General features: G+C 41.6%; 1 protein-coding gene across 1 annotated transcript in view; it reads left to right on the top strand.

Moving 5' to 3' along the window:
* Nucleotides 1-23,353, top strand: part of MTBP (MDM2 binding protein) — a 39,856-nt gene that overhangs the window by 3,694 nt on the left and 12,809 nt on the right. The window contains exons 7-17 of the mRNA XM_068396655.1: nucleotides 1,180-1,297; nucleotides 6,446-6,580; nucleotides 7,382-7,476; nucleotides 8,260-8,329; nucleotides 13,450-13,567; nucleotides 16,104-16,277; nucleotides 17,444-17,557; nucleotides 19,124-19,288; nucleotides 19,669-19,762; nucleotides 21,177-21,332; nucleotides 23,088-23,183. Coding sequence (XP_068252756.1) covers nucleotides 1,180-1,297; nucleotides 6,446-6,580; nucleotides 7,382-7,476; nucleotides 8,260-8,329; nucleotides 13,450-13,567; nucleotides 16,104-16,277; nucleotides 17,444-17,557; nucleotides 19,124-19,288; nucleotides 19,669-19,762; nucleotides 21,177-21,332; nucleotides 23,088-23,183 — 1,335 coding nt within the window. The remainder of the gene's footprint in view (nucleotides 1-1,179; nucleotides 1,298-6,445; nucleotides 6,581-7,381; nucleotides 7,477-8,259; nucleotides 8,330-13,449; nucleotides 13,568-16,103; nucleotides 16,278-17,443; nucleotides 17,558-19,123; nucleotides 19,289-19,668; nucleotides 19,763-21,176; nucleotides 21,333-23,087; nucleotides 23,184-23,353) is intronic.

Here is a 23,353-nt window from a genome sequence, read left to right as displayed (position 1 = left end):
AATAAAAAGTGTCTTGAGTACTTTACATGTATACTTTGAAAATATATAGATTTATCCTTTATTACTGTTTGAGTGGAGGGATTACTCGTGCTGATTTGTTGTAAATACATGCCCTAACCAGAGGGGCAGGCAAAAATATACAAGTCCTCTGAAGTTCCTGTTTCTATGAGAGCAGAAGGTAAAATATTTTCTTTTTCCTCTCCATTGCTAGTGGCTTCAGTGTAGATACTATGTTTTGAAGATGTACTACGCTACATAATAACTTGTATTGATTGCAGTTTTCCAGTTTTTGCAAAATGGATACATAACTCTGCTGGTTTTACTTTAAATTTTATATTACCTGTGGTATTACAATTAAGGGAGAAAAAAAAAGAGTGTCTGATTTGTCCTTTGCTTCATACAATATGTGGTTAAGCTTAATCCTAAGTTAATGGAACTGTTTAAAATTAAAAAGTTGAATGCTCAGGCCTTGGATAGAATAAGCAGTGTACCTACTATGTAGTACTTCGTAAGGTATACGGAAGAATATAAACTTAGTGCAGTGACTTCCATGCGCACTTGATCTCAGTGCTCACTGATATCTTCCTGTGCAGCCAGCTTTTGACTGAATAAATTTTTCTACTGCCCTTTGGGTAAAATGAGGCCATTTGGGCATACAGTTTCTCTGATGAAAATTCTCTCATTTATTCTTCCTGTTGTGTTGATGGTGCTGATTTCTCTTAGAAGATGAACTGACAGCAAGACCCAAAGATACTGACTGTTCTCTCTCTGTTGTTGTTGAATTTGGGTAGTATTTGTTCTGCAGTCATCTCTCTACTTACAAGACTAACTTCAAACCATCTAGATGTGCCAGTGGTGGCTACCTGGCTTTGCTCCAGCTTCTAGCACCCAGCCTTACTCTGGTATGCCTGCAGCTTGCCGTTGCTGGTGTTACTTGATGTCTGACAAAGTTCTTTGCTGTCACATTCATGGAGGATATGAACAACTTCCTTCACAGAGCCTGAACCAGCAATTCTATAATCTCTTGTACTTTATGGAATATAAAGCTATATATGTCTGTCTTAAGATACACAAGACTATTTCAGTGCTAAGAGGTAATAGGTAGATTCAGTCAAATTGCACTGCGTGTTAATTGGTAATACTAAATTCAGTAAAAATAATTCTTCCTTATTTTTACAGTAGCTGGCAAAGGATTGCAGAGTATCTATCAGCAGACATTGTATCTTCAGATAATGTCCTGAATATTATTGATTTAAAAGAACTCTGGAGAGGAAAGATTCAGTTATGGGAAAGAAAGGTAAAATAACTTTTTCTTAAGGCAGTTTTTCTTAAAGTGACAGCGGCGGCAGCAGCGACAGCGACTTGAGGTTAGTGCGGGGGCGAGGGCGACATCGGGCTTAACCGGGTGGTTTTCGTACTCTGGGCCCCCCCTGAGCCCCCTGCGAGCATCAGCCCCGAGCTGCTTCCCCCCCACCCCGGACCCGGAGGTTCCCGGCAACTAATCAGGAGAGGAGGGGGCGTAGCTGGAGGCACCACGGACAATTTAAGCGATTTAAACGCACCACCCCCTGTGACTGGGTGATAAAAAGCCTCCTGGAGGGCAGGGACTAGTCCCTGGCCAGAAGGGAGAGGGAGACTCAGCTGTGACTGGGTGTGTCCCTGGGCAGGAGAGGCTGCAGCAGTTTGCAGCTCGTTGGGGAGGGCACTGACTCCCTCCCAGTGCACAAGGCGAGGAAGGTGCCAAGGAGCTGTGAACCAGGGGGGTCACCAACAGGTATTTCCCAGCTCAGTGAAAGAACAATGGTATCTACCCGGCGGAAGAAGACCAAAACGGATGTGGGAACCCAGACAGAGCTCCCACGGAAGGAGGCGATGGTGCAGGTCGCAGGCTGCAGGGAATGCTACAGCGTCTCTGTGGTGACAGGGGGCTGTGTGCGCTGTGAGCGGGTAGATGATCCGCTTGACCGAGCGGCACAGCTGCAAAGCCAGGTTGAAAGGCTTCAAGCCGAAGTAGAAAGGCTTAGGAGCATTCGGGAGGCTGAAATGGAGATAGACTGGTGGAGCCAGGCTCTGCCCTCCCTGCAACAAAAATGGGAGCACCTGCCGGAGAGCTCCCAGGATCGAGGGACCCCTGTACTCTGCCCCTCTCAGGTGGAAAACAATAACCTAGAGGAGAGGAGTGAGTGGAGGCAAGTCTATGGCTGTGGCAAAAGGCGAGTGCCCTCCTTGCCTACCTTGCCTCCACAGGTGCCTCTGAGCAATAGATATGAAGCCCTAGTGGAATACAGCTGGTCCAATGGGGATGTGGTAGAGAGGCAACCTATATCAGAGGTCCCACCACAGTCAGAAAAACCTGACAGGCGTATAGCTACCTCCTCCACAAAGAAGAAAAGAGTTTTAGTGGTTGGAGACTCCTTCCTAAAGGGATCTGAGGGCCCAATATGCAGAGCTGACCCCCATCACAGGGAGGTCTGCAGCCTGCCTGGAGCCCGAATCAGGGATATCACCAGGAAACTCCCCAACCTGGTGAAGGCCACAGACTGCTACCCCCTGCTGATCTTCCAGACAGGTGGGGAAGAAGCTGCATCCCGTAGTCTGAGGGGGATGAAGAAAGACTACAAGGCCCTAGGACGGTTGGTGAAAGAGTCTGGGGCACAAGTTGTTTTCTCCTCCCTCCTTCCATTTTCAGGTGATGACGTGGGATGGAATAGTAGGATTCTCTCTATTAATGCCTGGCTACGAGACTGGTGCTACAGGCAGGGCTTTGGGTTCTTTGATAATGGCTGGTTTTATAAGACAACAGGCGTGACGGTAATACATGGGAAAGGTTTATGTTGTAGGGGCAAAAGGGTTCTGGGACAGGAATTAGCAGGGCTCATTCGGAGATCTTTAAACTAGATTCGAAGGGGGATGGGGTAGTAGCTGGGCTTGCACCACTGGGGCAACGCTCTAGTGTTGAGGTAGACCAGGAGGCCTCCCATCCCCCTGGGGTGAAATCGGTGTGCTCAGCTCGCTCCCTGAAATGCCTGTACACCAATGCACGCAGCATGGGGAATAAACAGGAGGAGTTAGAAATCCGTGTTCGGTCGGGGGGCTATGATTTAGTGGCAATTACAGAGACTTGGTGGGACGCCGCGCATGACTGGAATGTGGTCATGGATGGCTATGTCCTGTTCAGGAAAGACAGGCCGCTAAGGAGAGGTGGTGGAGTTGCTCTTTATGTGAGTGAGCAGCTAGAATGTATTGAGTTCTGTCCAGGGGCGGATCAGGAGCGAGTTGAGAGTTTGTGGGTGCGAATTAAGGGGCAGGCTGGCAGGGGTGATACTGTTGTGGGTGTCTATTACAGGCCACCAGATCAGGATGAGGAGGGTGATGAGGCCTTCTACAGGCAGCTGAGAGCAGTCTCGCAATTACAGGGCCTGGTTGTTGTGGGGGATTTCAACTACCCTGATATTTGCTGGGAGGCCTACTCAGCCAGCTATCCTCAGTCCAGGAGGTTCCTCCAGTGCATTGATGATAACTTTCTGATGCAAATGGTGGATGAGCCAACTAGGAGAGGAGCGCTGCTGGATCTTATCCTCACTAACAAGGAGGGTCTGGTTGAAGAGGTGAAGGTTGAGGGCAGCCTTGGTTGTAGTGGCCATGGGATGGTAGAGTTCAGGATCTCATGTGGCAGGAACAGAATAGCTAGCAGAATCACAACCCTGGACTTCAGTAGGGCCAACTTTGGCCTTTTCAAGCAATTGCTAGGGGAAATCCCATGGGACAGGGTACTAGAAGGTAAGGGGGCCCAAGATAGTTGGTTAGCATTCAAGGACTGCTTCTTCCGAGCTCAAGATCAGAGCATCCCAACAGGTAGGAAGTCAAGGAAGGGTTCCAGGAGACCTGCATGGTTAAACAGGGAACTGCTGGGCAAACTCAAGTGGAAGAAGAGGGTGTACAGATCATGGAAGGAGGGGCTGGCCACTTGGGAGGAATATAAGTCTGTTGTCAGAGGATGTAGGGAGGCAATTAGGAAAGCTAAGGCCTCCTTGGAATTAAACCTTGCAAGAGAGGTCAAGGACAACAGAAAGAGCTTCTTCAAATACATTGCAGGTAAAGCCAACACTAGAGGCAATGTAGGCCCACTGATGAATGAGGTGGGGGTCCTGGAGACAGAGGATAAAAAGAAGGCGGAGTTAATGAATGCCGCCTTTGCCTCTGTCTATACTGTTGGAGGCTGTCCTGAGGAGCCCCGGACCCCTGAGGCCCCAGAAGAAGTCAGGATAGAGGAGGAATCTGTCTTGGTAGATGAGGGCTGAGTCAGGGACCAATTAAGCAACCTGGATGTCCATAAATCCATGGGCCCTGATGGGATGCACCCGCGGGTGCTGAGGGAGCTGGCGGAAGTCATTGCTAGGCCACTCTCCATCATCTTTGCTAAGTCGTGGGCAATGGGAGAGGTGCCTGAGGACTGGAGGAAAGCGAATGTCACTCCAGTCTTCAAAAAGGGCAGGAAGGAGGACGCGGGTAACTATAGACTGGTCAGCCTCACCTCCATCCCCGGAAAGGTGATGGAGCAACTTGTTCTTGATGCTGTCTCTAGGCACATCAAGGATAGGGGGATCATTAGGGGCACTCAGCATGGCTTCACCAAGGGAAAGTCATGCTTAACCAACTTGATAGCCTTTTATGAGGACGTAACCCGGTGGATAGATGATGGTAAAGCTGTGGATGTGGTCTATCTCGATTTCAGTAAAGCGTCTGACACGGTCTCCCACAGCATCCTCGCAGCTAAACTGAGGAAGTGTGGTCTGGATGATCGGGTAGTGAGGTGGCTTGTGAACTGGCTGAAGGAAAGAAGCCAGAGAGTGGTGGTCAATGGGACAGAGTCCAGTTGGAGGCCTGTGTCTAGCGGAGTCCCTCAAGGGTCGGTACTGGGACCAGTACTATTCAATATATTCATTAATGACTTGGATGAGGGAATAGAGTGCGCTGTCAGCAAGTTCGCTGATGACACAAAACTGGGAGGAGTGGCTGATGCGCCGGAAGGCTGCACAGCCATTCAGAGAGACCTGGACAGGCTGGAGAGTTGGGCGGGGAGAAATTTAATGAAATATAACAAGGGCAAGTGTAGAGTCCTGCATCTGGGCAAGAACAACCCCATGTACCAGTACAAGTTGGGGGCAGACCTGTTGGAGAGCAGCGTAGGGGAAAGGGACCTGGGGGTCCTAGTGGACAGCAGGATGACCATGAGCCAGCAATGTGCCCTTGTGGCCAAGAAGGCCAATGGCATTCTGGGGTGTATTAGAAGGGGTGTGGTTAGCAGGTCAAGAGAGGTTCTCCTCCCCCTCTACTCTGCCCTGGTGAGGCCGCATCTGGAATATTGTGTCCAGTTCTGGGCCCCTCAGTTCAAGAAGGACAGGGAACTGCTAGAGAGAGTCCAGCGCAGAGCCACAAAGATGATTAAGGGAGTGGAACATCTCCCTTATGAGGAGAGGCTGAGGGAGCTGGGTCTCTTTAGCTTAGAGAAGAGGAGACTGAGGGGTGACCTCATTAATGTTAATAAATATGGAAAGGGCAAGTGTCATGAGGATGGAGCCAGGCTCTTCTCAGTGACATCCCTTGACAGGACAAGGGGCAATGGGTGCAAGCTGGAACACAGGAGGCTCCACTTAAATATGAGGAAAAACTTCTTTACGGTGAGGGTGACCGAACACTGGAACAGGCTGCCCAGAGAGGTTGTGGAGTCTCCTTCTCTGGAGACATTCAAAACCCGCCTGGACGCATTCCTGTGTGATGTGATCTAGGTAATCCTACTCTGGCAGGGGGATTGGACTAGATGATCTTTCGAGGTCCCTTCCAATCCCTAACATTCTGTGATTCTGTGATTCAGCTAGGGTTATTTTTTTAAAGCATCTGTGTACACCATTTAAAGCATGTATTGTACAGTGCATTTTATGCTTTAAGCCACATTTGGTTATGACAATGTAATTCAAAGAGGTAATGTGCAATATATCTGGCTGGGTGGGGCAACAGCCTGATTTTTAGCATGATGAAAGGATAAATGAGATCAAGGCATTGAGACTTGAATTTCAGAAATCCAGGTTCTCTCCTCTGAAATATTTGCCTTAGAATTTCTTGTTCTTAGATACAAAACAATCTAATTTGTTTCTATCAGAAATCATTATCATGTAGCTCTGTAAGTCATTGTTGCAAGCGCATCTAATGTTTCTGCAAAGACTGATAGCTTTGTGATTGTGAAAGACGTTTACATTTTCAGTATTAAGGTTTTGGATATAGAAGTTGATTACCCAAGTTTAATATTTTTACCTGTTTTTACAGATCTGCTGGAAACAAATATAATAGTAATTGTTTAAAATAATAATTCATGTAACTGGCTGAAGAGAAATAATTTTTCTCTCTTTTGACACATTTATTATCTCTTCCCCCTGTCCCCTCCCAGTTTGGATCAGAAGTTGGCTTTACAGAATTATGTATGAAGAGCACTTCAGCAAAGACATCCAGCACTTCACATTTAAGTTCTTGCTTTGCTGTTAGAAAAGAGCGACAATCGAGGAATATTGATGCTTTGCCAGAGGCAAGTATTATTCTTGATCTTTCTTTGAGCCACTAGAGTTCATCTGTTTTACTTTCCTGAGAAAATTAGTAATTGGGGAAACCGTAGTCAGAACTGAAAATTAAACATAAAAGTAATGATTGCATAACACTGAGGTATACTTCTTTTGTTCACGTGTGTTCTCAAAACAGGTCCTTAAAATTTCATCTGTTTGTTCTTAGGAATGCGATACCAAAATTTTTTTCAAGTAGAAATTGAGACTTTATTCAATCTTAATATTCAAAATATGTAATTTATTTATGAATTCTGTATTTATCTAACCTTTTCTGCTTAATTTTTAAAGATTGTTGTGTTTTTTTTTTTCAAATTACTGTTGCTGTTTCATGTTTTCCACTGGAAGTAGATATTTGATGGAACTCCAGAATCATTTTTATTGATAAAAACAAAAATGAGTGTTTATGAATACTGATATCAGTTAAGAGATTATTATTTTCATTGTTAAAATATGTACATTTTGGATTGCATTCGTCTGTTCCTGGTAGATCTTATTTTTCTTTGAATTTGGATGAGTTACAGTCCATTTGATGCACATGGCTGACATTCTAGAAAGTAAGTTTTATTAAACAGAATTAAATACCTTCCTTGTTTTTTATATAATTATGTTTAATATGGTATTGTGAAATGTTTTACTCTTTATATTCCTTTATACCTCTTTCAGATGTACTTATAAGGCAACTGCCTCCAGCAAAAGACTTGAGGAAGTTCTACTGAGAGAACATCATATATAGTGTTACAGATTTTTTTGATTTTATCTCTTTTCAGGTTTTTCATTACTATGGTCCTGCACTAGAATTTTTACAGATGGTGGTGCTCTCTGATCTGCCTTCCTTTTTTATATCAGATCTGGAATTCGAGCTGTATCCTTTTTTTAAGGATCTAAACTACTACTGATAATGGTCCACAGCAGAAAGAAAACAACCAGGATCTACCGATGAGCAAGCAACACATGAGGATTGACAAGGGCTCATTCCATTCTAGCCTGCCAAAATAGTCAGAGTGATTCTTCGCAACTGGATTTTTAATATTGAAATTTAAATTACACTAACAATAACCAGCTGTTTTTGATATTATTGCACGTATATTTTGTCTGTTAATGCGTGTGCTATTTGTGGGGAAAGAATAGAGAATATTTACTGCCGTCTAAGTTTAAAAAACACCCAAACTTTACTCATTAATGTATGTAGTGTGCTTCACAGTATAGCAACATTTTTCCACAGATCATGTTTTTATTGTAAGTGCAAAATCTGTGGCAAGGTATAGCAGAGGAGTTTTCTCTTGAGTTGTGTATGCTGCAGAGATCTCAAGGTGTAGTCCTATTGGTTTTAAATTTATGTGCTTTTGGTACTAGTCTTGGTGTAACAATAGTAGCTTAGGCTATATAAGCCTGCCAGGATTTTGAACATATAAATATCTGTTTATGCCTGCCTATATTAAAGCTGTCAGTGGTATATTTCATCATATAACATTTCCAAGTGTATGACTTTGCCTGGAAAGGTGAGTTTCATATATTTTGTGGTACTGGAGTATCAAATATTAGATGCATGCAGTCCTTACTTGAAATATGATGGTAACATGATTTGTAAAATAGAGATGCATACAGTTCTTCGTGAAGATGAGGTTCCTTAAACTCTTCTGTTCAGGAGCCTGGCAAGAAAGAGTATCAAGGAGACATCGCTGCTTTTGGACCAGATTTCTTCTCTCTCTGGGAAGGTAAAAACTACTTTTTATTTAGGTATAGCAGCAGAATGAATCACAGAGTTACAGAATAGTTAAGAGTTGGAAGGGACCTCTAGAGATCATCTAGTCCAACCCCCTGCCAAAGCAGGTTCCCCTAGAGCATGTTGCACAGGGTCACGTCCAGGTGGGTTTTGAATATCTCCAGGGAAGGAGACTCTACAACCTGTTCCAGTGCTCTGTCACCCTCAAAGTCAAGAAGTTTTTTCTCATATTGAGAAGGAACTTCCCATGTTTCAGTTTGTGCCCATTGCCCCTTGTCCTGTCACTGGGCACCACTGACAAGAGTCTGGCCCCCTCCTTTTGACACCCACCCCTAAGGTATTTGTAAGTGTTGATAAGATCCCCTCTCAGTCTTCTCTTTTCCGGACTAAACAGACCCAGCTCCCTCAGCCTCTCCTCGTAAGGGAGATGCTTCAGTCCTCTGATCATCTTTGTAGCCCTCCTTATCTTTCTTGAACTGGGGGGCCCAGAACTGGACACAGTACTCCAGGTGTGGCCTCACTAGGACCGTGTAGAGGGGGGGGATAACCTCCCTCGACCTGCTGGCCACACTCTTCCTAATGCACCCCAGGATACCATTGACCTTCCTGGCCCCAAGGGCACATTGCTGGCTCATGGTAAACTTGTCCACCAGAACCCCAAGGTACTTCTCTGCGAGCTGCGCTCCAGCAGGTCAGCCCCCAGCCTGTACTGGTACATGGGGTTATTCCTCCCCAGGTGCAGGATCCTACACTTGCCTTTGTTGAACTTCACGAGGTTCCTCTCCGCCCAGCCCTCTAGCCTGTCCAGGTCTCGCTGATGGCAGCACAGCCTTCTGGTGTATCAGCCCCTCCTCCCAGGTTTGTGTCATCAGCAAACTTGCTGAGTGTACACTCAGTCCCTTCATCCAGATCATTGATGAATAAGTTAAACAGAACTGGACCCAGTACTGACCCCTGGGGAACACCACTAGCTACAGGCCTCCAACTAGACTCAGCACTGCTGACCACAACCCTCTGAGCTCTTCCATTCAGCCAGTTCTTAATCCACCTCACTGTCCACTCATCGAAGCCACACTTCCTCAGCTTCCGTGTGAAGATGTTGTGGGAGACAGTGTCAAAAGCCTTGCTGAAGTCAAGGTAGACAACATCCACTGCTCTCCCCTCATCTACCCAGCCAGTCATGTCCTCATAGAAGGCCATCAGATTAGTCAAGCATGATTTCCCCTTGGTGAATCCATGTTGATTACTCCTGATGACTTTCTTTTCCTCCACATGCTTAGAGATGGCATCCAGGATGAGCTGCTCCATCACCTTTCCAGGGATGGAGGTGAGGCTGACCAGCCTGTAGTTGCCTGTGTCCTCCTTCTTGCCCTTTTTGAAGACTGGAGTGACATTGGCTTTCCTCCAGTCCTCAGGCACCTCTCCTGTTCTCCATGACCTTTCAAAGATGATGGAGAGTGGCTTGGCAATAACATCTGCCAGTTCCCTCAACTCATGGGTGCATCCCATTGGGGCCCATAGATTTGTGGGTGTCCAATTTGTCTAAATCATCTCTAACTTGATCCTCCTCAACCGAGGGAAAGTCTTCCTTTCTCCAGACTTTTTCTCGTACCTCCGGGGTCTGGGATTCCTGAGGGTCAGCCTTAGCAGTAAAGACGGGGGCAAAGAAGGCATTCAGTAACTCCGCCTTCTCTGCATCCTCAGTCACCAGGGCACCCTTCTCATTCAGCAGCAGGCCCACATTTTCCCTAGCCTTCCTTTTGCTGCTGATGTACTTGAAGAAGCCGTTCTTGTTGTCCTTGATGTCCCTTGCGAGATCTAATTCCAAGTGGGCCTTAGCCTTCCTCGTCGCATCCTTGCATACTCTGACAACCTTCCTATATTCGTCCCAAGTGGCCTGTTCCTTTTTCCACATTCTGTAGACTTAATTCTTCCATTTGAGTTTTTCCAGAAGCTCCTTGCACATCCATGCAGGTCTCCTGCCCCTTTTGCTCGATTTCTTACTCATAGGGATGCACCAATCTTGAGCTTGGAGTAAGTGATGCTTAAATATTGACCAGCTCTCTTGGACCCCCCCTACCTTCTAGAGCCAGATCCCATGGGATACCCCCAAGCAGGTCCTTGAAGAGGCCAAAGTCAGCTCTCCTGAAGGCCAGGGCTGTGTTCCTACTTATTGCCCTGCTTCCTCCATGCAGGATCCTGAACTCCACCAGCTCATGGTCACTGCAGCCAAGGCTACCCCTCACCTTTACATCCCCAACAAGACCTTCATTATTTGTTAACAGAAGGTCTAGCAGCACACCTCTCTGCGTTGGCTCCTCCACCACCTGTGTTAAGAAGTTACCAATGCTCTGCAAGAACCTCCTGGACTGTGGGTGCCTAGCTATGTTGTCTTTCCAGGAGATATCAGGGTGATTGAAGTCCCTCATGAGAACCAGGGCCTGTGATCATGAGGCTACTTCCAGCTGTCTGTAGAAGGCCTCATCTGCTTCCTCTTCCTGATCAGATGGCCTGTAGTAAACACCCACAACAGTGTCACTCATATTAGCCTGCCCCTTAATTCTTACGCATAGGCTCTCTACTCGTTCTTCATCCACCCCTAGGCAGAGCTCGATACATTCCAGTTGCTCTCTCACAAAAAGGGCAACTCCACCTCCTCGCCTTGCTGGCCTATCCTTCCTAAAAAGAACATACCCATCCATGACAGCATTCTAGTCATGCGAGCTATCCCACCATGTCTCTGTAATTGCAATGAGATCATGGCCCTGCGACCGCAGATAGATCTCTAGTTCTTCCTGTTTATTCCCCATGCTGCGTGCGTTGGTGTATAGGCATTTCAGAGAGGTAGTCAAGCGTGAAGGTTTCCCAGAATAGGTGAAAGAGGATCCACCATATCTATACATACCCTTGAGGAGGGTGGTCTTTTGGTTCTGATCTTGGGAGGCAGCTATGGAACGTTTCTCACTGTTCTGATTGGCCTGGCTTGTTCCCCCATTGGAAGCGATGACACGAGCATTACCACTATGGACCCCACCCCCCAAGCCCTTCAGTTTAAAGCCCGCCTCACCAAGTTGGCCAGCTTGCTGCCAGATTCCCTTGCCTCTTCTAGACAGGTGGATCCCATCCCTCCGTAACAGGTTATAGTTATCAAGGAGTGTCCCATTGTCATAAAAGCCAAAACCCTCACAATAGCATCAGCCACAAAGCCAAGAGTTGATTTCTATTTTACGCCTATTTCTGGCTGCCCCCTTTCCTCTGACGGGCAAAATGGAGGAAAAGATAACTTGGGCACCAATATTTTTCACTTGCACCTCCAGTGCCTTGTAGTCTTCCTTGATTCTGCCCAGATTCCGGCTTGCGGTGTCATTCGTGCCCACATGAAAGAGCAACAGGGGATAGTAATCTGTTCTCTTGACAAGTTGTGGCACCCTCTCAGCAATACCTTGCACCTTAGCACCTGGAAGGCAGCGTACCTCTCGTGACTGTCAGGTCGGCAGATGGATGCCTCAGTGCCCCTCAACAGAGAGTCTCTGAAGCTATGTATATTGCTCATAAAAGATACAAGAATAGTATTTTTAAACCTAGTTTCTGTGTAAACTCCTTTGATTTTTAGTGCTGAAGCAAATTTGGCTTTTAAAGGTGCATGCTATACAGGTCCTGACAATTTGTAAGCCCACTGAACACTTTTTATGTTAGCTAAATTTTGATCTCCTAAAACATTTTGTAGCTGTTAATCCTATCCTGACAGATAATTTCTGTGCTATCGTAATTCAACTATTTTTTTAGCGAAAGGCAGGCATGTGTGCAGCTTACAAAATGTGTTTAGCTAGTCTGAAGGGGTAAGCTTTTTTATTTTGCCTGTGCATATTCTGCTGATCCATTCTGATTTTGGATAAAAAGAGTTCTTGAAACATTTACAAGCCTTCTTTTTTTCTTTCTTCCCCACCCTGCCCCCTTGGAATGATAGTATGATCATTCATAGCCACAGTATTAGTTTGAAGATGTTTTTCCTGAATGTTTAAGGTGATGTATGCTTGTTTAGGAAAGCTTTTTTAGTGTTTATAAAATAAATCTATGCCAATCAAAACAGAACCTGCGATGTGAAAATGCTGATATGGTTATAACGAATAACTTATGTTCTTTATTTACCGTAGAGATGGTATTCCAGTACCAGGCTGTGTGTTTCATTTTCAGCTTATTATTTAGGTTTTTAGTAATTTTTTTCCTCCCCTGCTACTCCATTCTCCATTACGCTTAGCCAGAAAAGAAGGAAGTCCTTTTTCTAATGCTGTACCAAAAATATCTTTTCGAATAGTTTTATATTGGTAAATATCCCAGGTAATTTTCGTTTTACATGAGGATACTGAACATTTGGTCAAATATCTTTTGCAGTCTAAGAGCTTGCATTTTTACGAGTTCTTTTAAAGAAAAAGCCAAAACAGTTAAAACACATTCTCTGGATACTTTTTAGAGTCTGTGCATGTTGAATTGAATATGTTTTCAAGATAACAATTTCTCATAGGGAATTTTCTTCAGTCTACTGCTGGAAATCCTACACATTTGTAGGCTTTTCTAATAGCTGTAAAAGCACTGGTTTATTGCTTGAGTATTCAAATACTTACGCATTTTTTTTTTGATAGTGCTTATTGGCCTGAAATTTATGTTCAGACACAAACATAGTCCAGTATCTGATTATTTGAAAAGGATAATATATAGGAAGGAAAAAAATTAAATGTTTTTCCAAGGAATGGAGAGTGGATGATGTGAACTCTGTCTTTGAATTCTCTTTTCATTCTGGATGCTACTCTACAGAAGTGTTTTTAGCTGGTTTGTTGAAAGACTTGTAATAGGTAACAAATACCTTTTTATGTATGAAATAGAAACTCAGCAGTTAATGATCTCTCAACTGGAGCAAAAAATAAGCACTATTTTTACAGCTGCTGTGTCAAATGCTGTTCTATCTCAACTGATGTGAATGAAAGAAAGGTTGAATAAAGATGCTTTTCTTCAATTGAAGTACATTTGAAATAATGCCAGATGAGCATTTTGAGAATGAAATGTAAAATAGTTCTCAGTAATATTGCATGTGTTGTATTTGCTCTCGTTATTTAGGTGGGAGCTTTATTTACATTGCCATGTAATGTCAGCAGTGTAGTGATCCCATCCCCCACCCAGCTGAGTACCAAGAAATGGAAGGAATATATGGCTAGGAAACCCAAGGTCATTACTGGTAGGTAAAAGGAAGATGACTACAGGTATATTTTGTTGTGGTTATATCTATATGTGTATGTATACATATATGTTGGGATTTTCTATACATTTGGCATGGCCTTTTTTTCTCCAATGAAATTAAGTCAGTGATTGTAATCTTCATTGACACAAAAGGTTTTGATGAACGTGAGTTCAGCTGTGCAGGCTTGTAGAGCAAAATTGATAATAATATCATGACAAGCTTTAGGGAAACAATGCATCTCCTTTAAACCATTTCTGTGTTCAGCTAAGATCCACCTTCCACACACCTTTCTAAGGTGATTGTACAGTCTGTGGGCAGAGGTTTGTTTCTGCAGATGGAAATCTAGTGTGCTTCACTTGGGTGCTTCCCTTCTTAAGCATTTCCAGAGGTTCTTCAGTGCACTTGCATTTTATTTCACACTCTTCCTGGGAAAATGCAGAACATCAGGAAATGCTGGATGCCTCCATTCACCTGAGAGCCAGTGTGCTTAACTAGTGATTGAGAATAGACTCCTTCCTTGTGGGGCTATACTGGTGGCAGCTGACTCCTCTTACACAGTGTGCCTATGCTTAGAAATTGGATTCAGAAAGTGAGAGAACAGAATTGGTGCAGATCAAGACTGGGTGGAGTTTCTCAGTCAGCCAGTATATATGCCCTGCAAGTGGAGGCACTGTACAAGTAGTGACTGTGAGGTTTGTAGGTACCCAAAAACATCAAGCTAAAAGGAGCTTGGTGATAGCCCAGTGCTTAAAGTACTTATCTAGGACAGGGTAAGATGTAGGATTCTGTATTCTTATGTGATTTTGTTGTTTATACAGTGGTCTAATATATAATTCATGCAGATTCCAAGGAACACTGATGACTTCTGTTGCCAACTGAAGATAGCGTTTGTAAACAAGCATGCAGTTCAGGATGACTGACAAAGATTGATGTTCTTTCAGTTTGTGTGATAGGCAAAAAATTGAGAGGAATGAGGAAGAGCTGTATAACAGGGCAAGCAGCTTAATTCTGTGGAGTGGGTGCTGACAATATATAGATTTAAAATGATCTCTGCGTGTTTGGAGGTGGTAGAGCAGAGAGGGTGTGATTATAGAGCTGATCACAGCAGCATCATTTATACTGTATTGGAGAGATGCTACTGGTGCAGATAAATGAGTGCAAGATCCCCAGTGTCTGCGAGATCTCCTTTGTCCTGTGCTCCAGGGGAAGGGTTTTGTACAAGTATTAACTATAATGCGATCAGTAATACACTATAGGTTCTTATTAGGCCTCTTGAGCAAAATTTAGAATAGGAGAAACATGGCCTTTTAAACATATTTGCTCATATAGTTGAAAACTATTAATGAGAAATAAAAGCTTTCTCATGAGGAATCAGCTTTGAGATGCCAAGATAACCTCGACAAGGAAAATATTTCAAATGAGTAGGGGAATGGGGAACAGGACAATAGTGAAAATGAGTCTGTAATCTTTTTTTCTTTCCTATTCTTTTCTTTCTTCTTTCCCTGGATTTATATATCGAGGTAGTGGGATTTCCCCTCTCTTCACTTCCCCCTCCAACTTAAACTTTTCAAGAAACACTGGAATAATTTATATTTGTTGCTAACAAAAATTTATAATACTAATAAACGTCAAGGGCTTCTTGCGTTATTTATTGAGACAGTACTGCAAATATCTTAGGAAATGATTTGACTTTTAAAACTTAGTACATCAAGGAGTATTAATTCTCTCAATTCCTACATCTACCAAGGTGCTATAAAATCTTTTCTGTGTAAAAAGATAGCAAACCCATCCTTTCACTGTTACTATCAGGTTCTACATTAATTTATTTTCAAAACTTCATACTATATGCCAGTATTTAAAAATAGAACGTGTTTATCTGTCACCCAGGCTATGCACAAGGGTAAGGCAGTAAGCGAAACTCTTATTAATGAATAACGCAGCTTCCTTGGGAAGAGTGTGTACAGTATTTCCTCTTTCTTCTACAGATATATGTTCTACCAGTGAACACTTACCATTATTTCAATCTACATATGCAAAAATGCCTGGTTTTACCTAGCAGAACAGAGCCTTCTCTAATCATTATGTATGTAGCACACTGTTTGCCTAACTCTTCATTATTTTGTGGTAGAAATATAACTTTGCCAGTTAAAGGCTTGCCTTTTAGAAAGGCCAATTAAAGAGCTTCTCTTGGTTGGTAGTTAGAGTTGCCAGATGTACCTCATAGCCTGCCCTAGAAAGCTGGCCCTCGCTGCAGTCACAGAAGTTCGGTGCTGGTAACATGCTAGCTTTAAGCCAGCAGCATAGTCCAACTTCATCTTTGTTGCTGTAGCTCCTTTATTTTGTGTGCTCTTCAGTTTGTAGCTTTTTAAGGGGTAAACAGCAGCTGTAGTTAATGTGTCTTCTAAAAAGATGTTAGTTAGATTTCTCACAGAACAGAAGAGAGCAAGTGAAAGAATTTTGATGGCGGATTATAGCTTGTTTTAAAGCTGCTTTTCTGAGAGTGTTTCACAGTTGTGTCCTGATGTTTTTTAAGTTCCAGAAATTGAACTGAAAGGAGAATCTTGCCGATATTATTTCTTGCTACAAGGCAATGGCTCTGGAGGATGTAAAGCAACCTTGATTCATTCAGCTAGCCAGATCAATGGTATGGCGACTCTTGCTGTAGTAAATGGAAAGCTAAATACAAAAGCAGAAGAAACAGAGTCAAGTAAGAGTTCTTACTTATTTAAGAGTATCTGAATGCAGGCAAATGCTACTAAAATTTATGTGTTCCTTTTATTCATTCCAGTCTGTGTTAAAAGGGAGGAAACAAGGAGGAACCTTACATTTTGATTAAGATCGCTATTCTTTCAGCAATATTTTTTCAAATTTATGAAAAAAATATAATAAGAGCTTATTTATTCACATGATTTACTACTACCATATTTTTTAAATCAGCTGCATAAAGTTATAGTCAGTCATTTCTCATAACAGTGATTAGTTGTAAGTGTTTTAATGTACAGGGCCGTTCAGGTAATACTAGTGCAAATCAAATTTGCAAAAACTTTAAGTTTAATAAGTATGTATTGTTGGTGTAAAGACTGACCAGCCCATGCCTACAATCTAGGCAATTATCTGTTGACAAGCCTATTTCACTGATGATTTAAAATAAACACCACAAGGCCGTCAGGCAAGTTGAATTTCATGATCGTGTCTTCAGTTACTTGGCAGATGTCCATATTACTGCAGAGTGGTTAGGATATGAGGTGGCAGATTATCAGGTGCTCCACTAGGTAAGAGCATGTATGTACATATTTATCTTAGAGTAGTTGTCCTGTTACAACTACGTGTACTAGATAACTCTGTTAATTCATGTATTTGCTCTCAGTATCACTGTCAAAGAAAAAGAGCACAGTGAGCTGCATCCTCTTCCTTCCTTATTACCAAAATAAATCCGTGTGTGATATGACTGACTGCTTACCATTTGTTGTAATTAAAATCCCATTAGTAGGGTGTCAGAAGACTGAAAGTCCTTGACCATATGTTGGGAGAAGACTTTTCTTTCCTGGTATCAGACTTAGGATCTTTTTACCTTCTTTGAATGTCAGTCATGTTAATTGTGTTGCCATTGTATTGGTCTTGTACAGAAATTCAAAAATACTGGTCAATCATCTATTCCAGGTTATCTCCCTGGTGTCTTAATTCAATTGTAATTAATTTCCTATTTTTTTTTTTTTTTTTTATGATTAGCTATATTTGGAAATCTAGTTGTTTCCTTTCAATATGAAATTTGTGTGCCTGCTGTGTTTATGTCTTCTTTTAAGAAGTGATGACCTGGTGTTTCCTAAGTCCTACGAGAGAATCTTAATAATAGATTTCTCCTAATCTGTACAGGCTTTTGTATTGCTGATTTTATCAAGTCTCTGCCGCATTTTTCTGGAGAGGAGATTGTACAGAGAGAAAAGAAACTGTCTCGTCTTCAAGTGTTTGCCTTGAAGGAATACCTCAGTAAGTAATAGGGAGAGCACTGGAGGTTCTCAAACTAGTATTCAAAAGAGGGTGACTGAACACTGGAACAGGCTGCCCAGAGAGGTTGTGGAGTCTCCTTCTCTGGAGACATTCAAAACCCGCCTGGACGCGTTCCTGTGTGATGTGATCTAGGTAATCCTGCTCTGGCAGGGGGATTGGACTAGATGATCTTTCGAGGTCCCTTCCAATCCCTAACATTCTGTGATTCTGTGAAAAGGTCTTTATTTCAGACTGAATGTGATGACTCGCCTTACAAAACCAAGGTGGGTTGATCACTTTGTGCAGAAAATAGTGGAGCTTTAAAAAGAAACTTTTTGGAGTATATCCATGATTGTATGTCGGGTAATGACTTTTAAATATTGATGAAAAGAGAATGCTGAACTTAAAATAAAGTTGGTGGGTGTTTGTTACACTAATATTCTGAAAGTTGGAGCATAGTTTTGGAATAATTCTGTGGTAATTAACTTTTTCTCTGCTTTGTTTTTTTATGCTTTTTTTTTTCCCCAAAAAAACCTTACTGCTGGATGTGCGTTCTACAAAAATGAGAGTTCTGTTTTGGGGGTTTTGAATGTTTGGTTTTTTTTTATTTTAGTCTTTCTTGCAAAAATCTTAAATAGCAGAGCCAGAAGCATGCGTTGGAGATTTGTAACATTTATCGTGATACATCATTCATAATAATAACTGAAAGGTCATCCTCTGTAGATTTTCATGACTTTGCAGAGAAGTACATTTGACTGTCCTGATTTTTTTTAAGTCCATTGCTTTAAGAGACTCAATTGAAACAAAAAAATGCTTCTGAGAGATTGGCTAGATTATTGAAAATGGCATACTGTGAAGATAATTTAAGTGTATTACCATTAACAGAATACCAGCTTAAGGAAATTAAGATTTTTGCTCTTAGTCTTGTCTTCCACCCCCCACGCCCATCAACTTGCAGTCATTCTCACATTCCTGTCTACTTTAATCCTGAGCTTGGGGCTGCCTTAGAGCTTGTGTTATAGTTTGTTTCGAGTGGGTCACCCATTTCCATTAGGATAAAGACCAAATAGGAGCAGTTGGGATTTGCTCGTCGTCCTAAATCATATCAGAATTACCTGACTCTTGATATTCTGACCAAAGAGGCCAGAACAGGCTATCATTTATATTGGAGCCACACTCCTGCAACAGCAGCAAAAATAGGTGGGTAGGAGGCTCTGCAGACTGGAGCTTTTCATGTTTAGGCTCAGCAAGTCCAGATGTTTGTCTCTAGGGGATTCAAACCTGGAAATACTCAGAAATGCACATATACAGAAATTAAAGGACTGTAAAAAGGTGATTCCTGTGATTTCAGCTATGCTCACTGCTAAGTGTTTTCACTTGCCCATGGCATAAACCATCCATACCTTGCTTAAGGGTACAATAGTAAGTGACAAGTTAACTTATTTATGTTATTGTTTTGGGCTGGGGATTTTTTTTGTTTGTTTGCTTTTTAGCAGGCTCCAGTTATTCTTTGTTATTTAGCAGGTGCAGTAGCTTTTCTTTCTTTCTTTCTCTTTCCGTTTATAGAGAGAAAGGAATTGACCAAGCAGCCTCCAGTTATTTCTGCTGATGAGTTCAAGAACTTGTTAGAACTTACAAGAGAATGTTTTTTGGACCTGTGCAACACTAGTCTTCCTAAACCTGTTCTACAGAAGGTTGCCGATAACACTAGGTCATGCACTGTGACTTCTGGTAGGTATTGTTATTTAGAAAATACACTGCTTACTCTCTTTTGATGTATTTTCATACCTATGTTCAGTTTTTTACTAAAAGGAGGGGAGTCTTTTACCAAAAGAGGGGAAAATAGAAGGAAAAAAGTAAAGTAGCTTTCTAGGCTTTTTTGCAAACTGAAATTACCCTCGCGTTAACTATTTCCTTTCTTTTCCTTGACAAAAAAATATGCAGAAAACATTTCTGATCACAGCAACAGGCAGATTTTCCTTATATTTATATGTTCTTACATATCTATAAACGAATATATATATAAAGGAGTATATATATGTATATGTATTTCTTTAAATAATAAGACTCCCTATTTCTATTAAGGGTTATCCACCATATATTTCTTGCAGAATCTGATTTAATGGAGCCAAATCCGTTGGAGTGGCCAGAAAGACACGTTCTTCAGAATTTGGAAAACTTTGAAAAAAACAAACAAAAAATGAGGTAATGGTTAAATAGTGGAGATTTTCTTTGTAGTGGCCATTGAACATTACTCTAGAGGAACTGTGTATGTTGATAGCCACTTTGTGAACTGTTTTCAAATACACTGATAATCTTCCAGAGGAAACATTGCTTAAGGCTAAAACTAAGTTTCTGTCAATTTCCAAAGCTGTATTTTCTTGGTATTTAAAGTAGTATTGTTTTGATTTTTATTGACAAAACACAGCTGAAAGTTAGTTAAAAGTAACATAGTTCCAAAACTAAATTACCAAAATGAGTACTAGAAAATAATAGCCATAGTAGAAAAGCATACAAAAGCTTTTTTTTCCTCCCAACATGCCCTGGGGCATAAATAGTAAAGATAGTACAGCAGTTTTTGTCACCATGTACAATGTGTTTCTAATCTCCTCACATTTCCTAAATAGTTAAGGCTTAGTATCAGGTCTCAAGTAATCTTAAAGTAGAAGATCCTATTGGTTTTATATTTCAGATTTATATTTAGTTTTGTTTTTCCTTCAGTGCTGTTTATGTGAAACCTGTAGACCTTTGTGTCACTTAATACAGCCTATTGATTTCAGCTTAGCTCTCTTTTTGTGTAAGATTTCATGGTCTTTGCTGGGTCTTAATATTTTTGCTGACAGACCTTTAGAGCCAGGTGTCCAACTGCCTTTTTCTTACTCACTCCCATCCCATTTCTGTCTTTCAAATACCATAGTTGGCCATGGCCTGGATTGGAGTTCTGCGTGTCAGAACTTCTCACATTAGATCTTTTCCTTCTCATGGGTATTATTATTGTTATTATTGGCTTTTGTTTCTCAAACAGGTAAAGCTCTCCCTTCTAATTAGCTTTTGAAAAGCTTTCTGATGGACCTTTCTGTTTCATAGTCAGTTAATGTTTATTTCATTGTATTCCAAACTGGTTGTCTTCTACTTATCCTGAATCAGTGTACAGCATGTTGCTTAACAGTAGAAAAGAGAGAACTTTGCTATACTTGATTGAAGACACTAAAAAAAAAAAAATAGAGTGGAGAGTTGAGTGCAGTAGTGGCTTTATGGTTCCTTTGCTGCATATTGTATGTCTCTTTTTTTTCTTTTTTTAAACAGGAATTAATTTTTGACCTTACAGGTCCATAAATGGAAAAAAAGGATAGATAATGTTTTTCCCATGTTGTATTTCATAACTAAGCTATAAAATCTTAAGAAGTTACTTTCTTCAGTAGGATAGTAGAGAATTTGCATCAAATAAACTTTATCATGAACGTTCGTGTAAATATTCAAGGAGCAACATTGTTCATTTTACTTTGCAAATACTTTTAATTGCTCTAGACTAGCAGTGATTTTTTTTAATAAAATTGAGATTACTACAGTGAAAAGAAAAATTCTTAGATTGATCTTTTTTTTCTTTTCCTGTTTTCAGAGTTTCTATGTTTGCACATTCATCTGAGCAATTACTGGGGCATAAAGATAGCCAGCGGGAGTCACTGACATTGCTCGATGCTAAAGAATTACTGAAATATTTCACACCAGAAGGCTTACCAGTTGGTGATCTTCAGCCACTACAAATTCCCAAACGGTATGAATCCAGCACATTAAAACCACTGAAGATAATATTAAGAACTGATGTATGGGAATGTGAACAACGACTGAATGAGAGTCTCAGAATGGCCTAACTGGATTTGAGTTTGTAACTTGCAACATCCTTGCATCACATGCCTGCCAGTGCAATCCACTGTTAAGGTCCTCCAGTCAGTCTTGCTATTTAGTTCTTTCAGAATCTGAAGTGGCTGGAGATGATGACGTTGGTCCTATGCATTGAAATAACAAAATAATCACCTGATGTGCAAAAGTGTGCCAGTAGAGCTTTGCCATGGCTATGCTACAAGCTGCTGCTGCTGCTATACATGTCCATTTCCAAAAGAGTATTTCTAGCAAAGCAGAAGTTACTGTGGCAGAACTTTAATTTTATCAGTGTGATTTCTTTCATTCAGTGGAGGGGAGACTAGGTGGGAAGAAAATTAAAGTGTAAAAAGGGCAATAGCTGAGCCTATTTAAGTGTGTAAGTCTCTCTCATAATACTTAGAGGTCTTGGATATCTAAGGGAAGTATAAAGACAAAGTCAAGATACTGGATAATAAAGCAGACTAAATGTTTTTGCTTGAAGGCTGCAAGGTCTGCCAATGATTTACACTGTACATATGTATTCTCATTGCCCTGAAAAGAAACCAGAAAACCTATGAAATTCCATAGCTAGATTGTTGTCTGGGAGATGCTGAACCATTGTATTTCTGTCATACCAGCTTGCTGTTACTGTTGTGTCCAGCAGAACTCTGTACTCCTAGCTGCTTGCCCACCTAGAGACACTCTGACTAGATTCTCTGGAATAATTAGCAGCTTTGCACAGTAGATGTTCAAGCACAGTGACTATAGACCCTAAGACAAAGATTTTCCTGACCAACAGAAGGAAAAAGATTTTCATGAGAAACTGGTGAATTAAAGGAGTTTTCACTTGATTTCCATGTTTGAGCTTAAATAGAGGTTTGTAGGTTAGAGTATTGGCTGACAGTGTTTCTAAATGGCCATTTTGCTAGATTCAGTATCACATCTTTCCTGGATGTTTTGCCAGATAATTTTTCAGTGGTAATGGTGCAGAGACAGTCTATGTGAATTAAACTTGAAGCAATGTGTAAGTTTCAGATACTGCTGCATCTTGCCTTCATCTCTTCCCTTCTTTAGAGATAATTGGGATGTGACTTTACAGGGTATGCTAGGATCTGGCAGCAAGCTCGCTCTGTCTGTCTTGCTATGGCTTATTCTGTTGAAACACTTTGAATCCATTCATATGATTTAGTTGCTGGAATTCAAATATCACAGGAGGCAAGTGGTTAGTTATGAAGCCTGGGAAAGGTGAGTGTTCAGTGAGACAATAGCTTGAAGCTAAAGGGAAGGAATTCACTGATTGTAGCACTGGATTGAGAAAAGGGAGGTCAGTTCCCAGTTCCTCTCAGTTCATTCTGCTATTGGGTGCCCCGTTGTGAAATGGGGTTACAGTTGCCTGGTTTTATTGATAAATTATTTGGAGCAGTGACCTCTAAACTGCTTGAAATGTCTAAGAGCTTCTGTAATAATAATAGCTCGGTAGGTATTAGTTGAACTTAAACTCTCACTTCAATAAAGATTTAATTTTCCATTGATGCTGTACCCCAGGGGCTCAGCTACAAGACATGCTGTTTTGGTCTTTCTGTGTTAAGGCATTTGTTTCTGACTTCTGGAACTATAATTTATCCTGACTGTAACTACTTAAAGTAGATCTGTATTTTTTTCCTTTCAGTGAAAACGCATTCCTTTTGACACCAGAGCTTACTCCTCGGAAACTCAGAGGTTTGCCTTTTGAAAAAGCAGCTGGATGCCATTATCATGGACTTGAGTAAGTTTCCTGGCTTCTTTTTCCAAAATTATTTTTCAGCTTCCAATCCAGGTATAATTAGAAACATTTCAAGCAACATTATTGTTAATTATGCAAAACTATGTATCCTTTTCCTTTACTGGAACAACTTTGCACATCTCCCTTTCTTCCCTTTATTTTATTCACTGGTT

Source organism: Nyctibius grandis, chromosome 3 (genome assembly GCF_013368605.1).
Source record: "Nyctibius grandis isolate bNycGra1 chromosome 3, bNycGra1.pri, whole genome shotgun sequence".
NCBI classification, from domain to species: Eukaryota; Metazoa; Chordata; class Aves; order Nyctibiiformes; family Nyctibiidae; genus Nyctibius; species Nyctibius grandis.
Note: the sequence above shows the minus strand (reverse complement) of the source record. Positions and strands in the feature narration are given on the sequence as shown.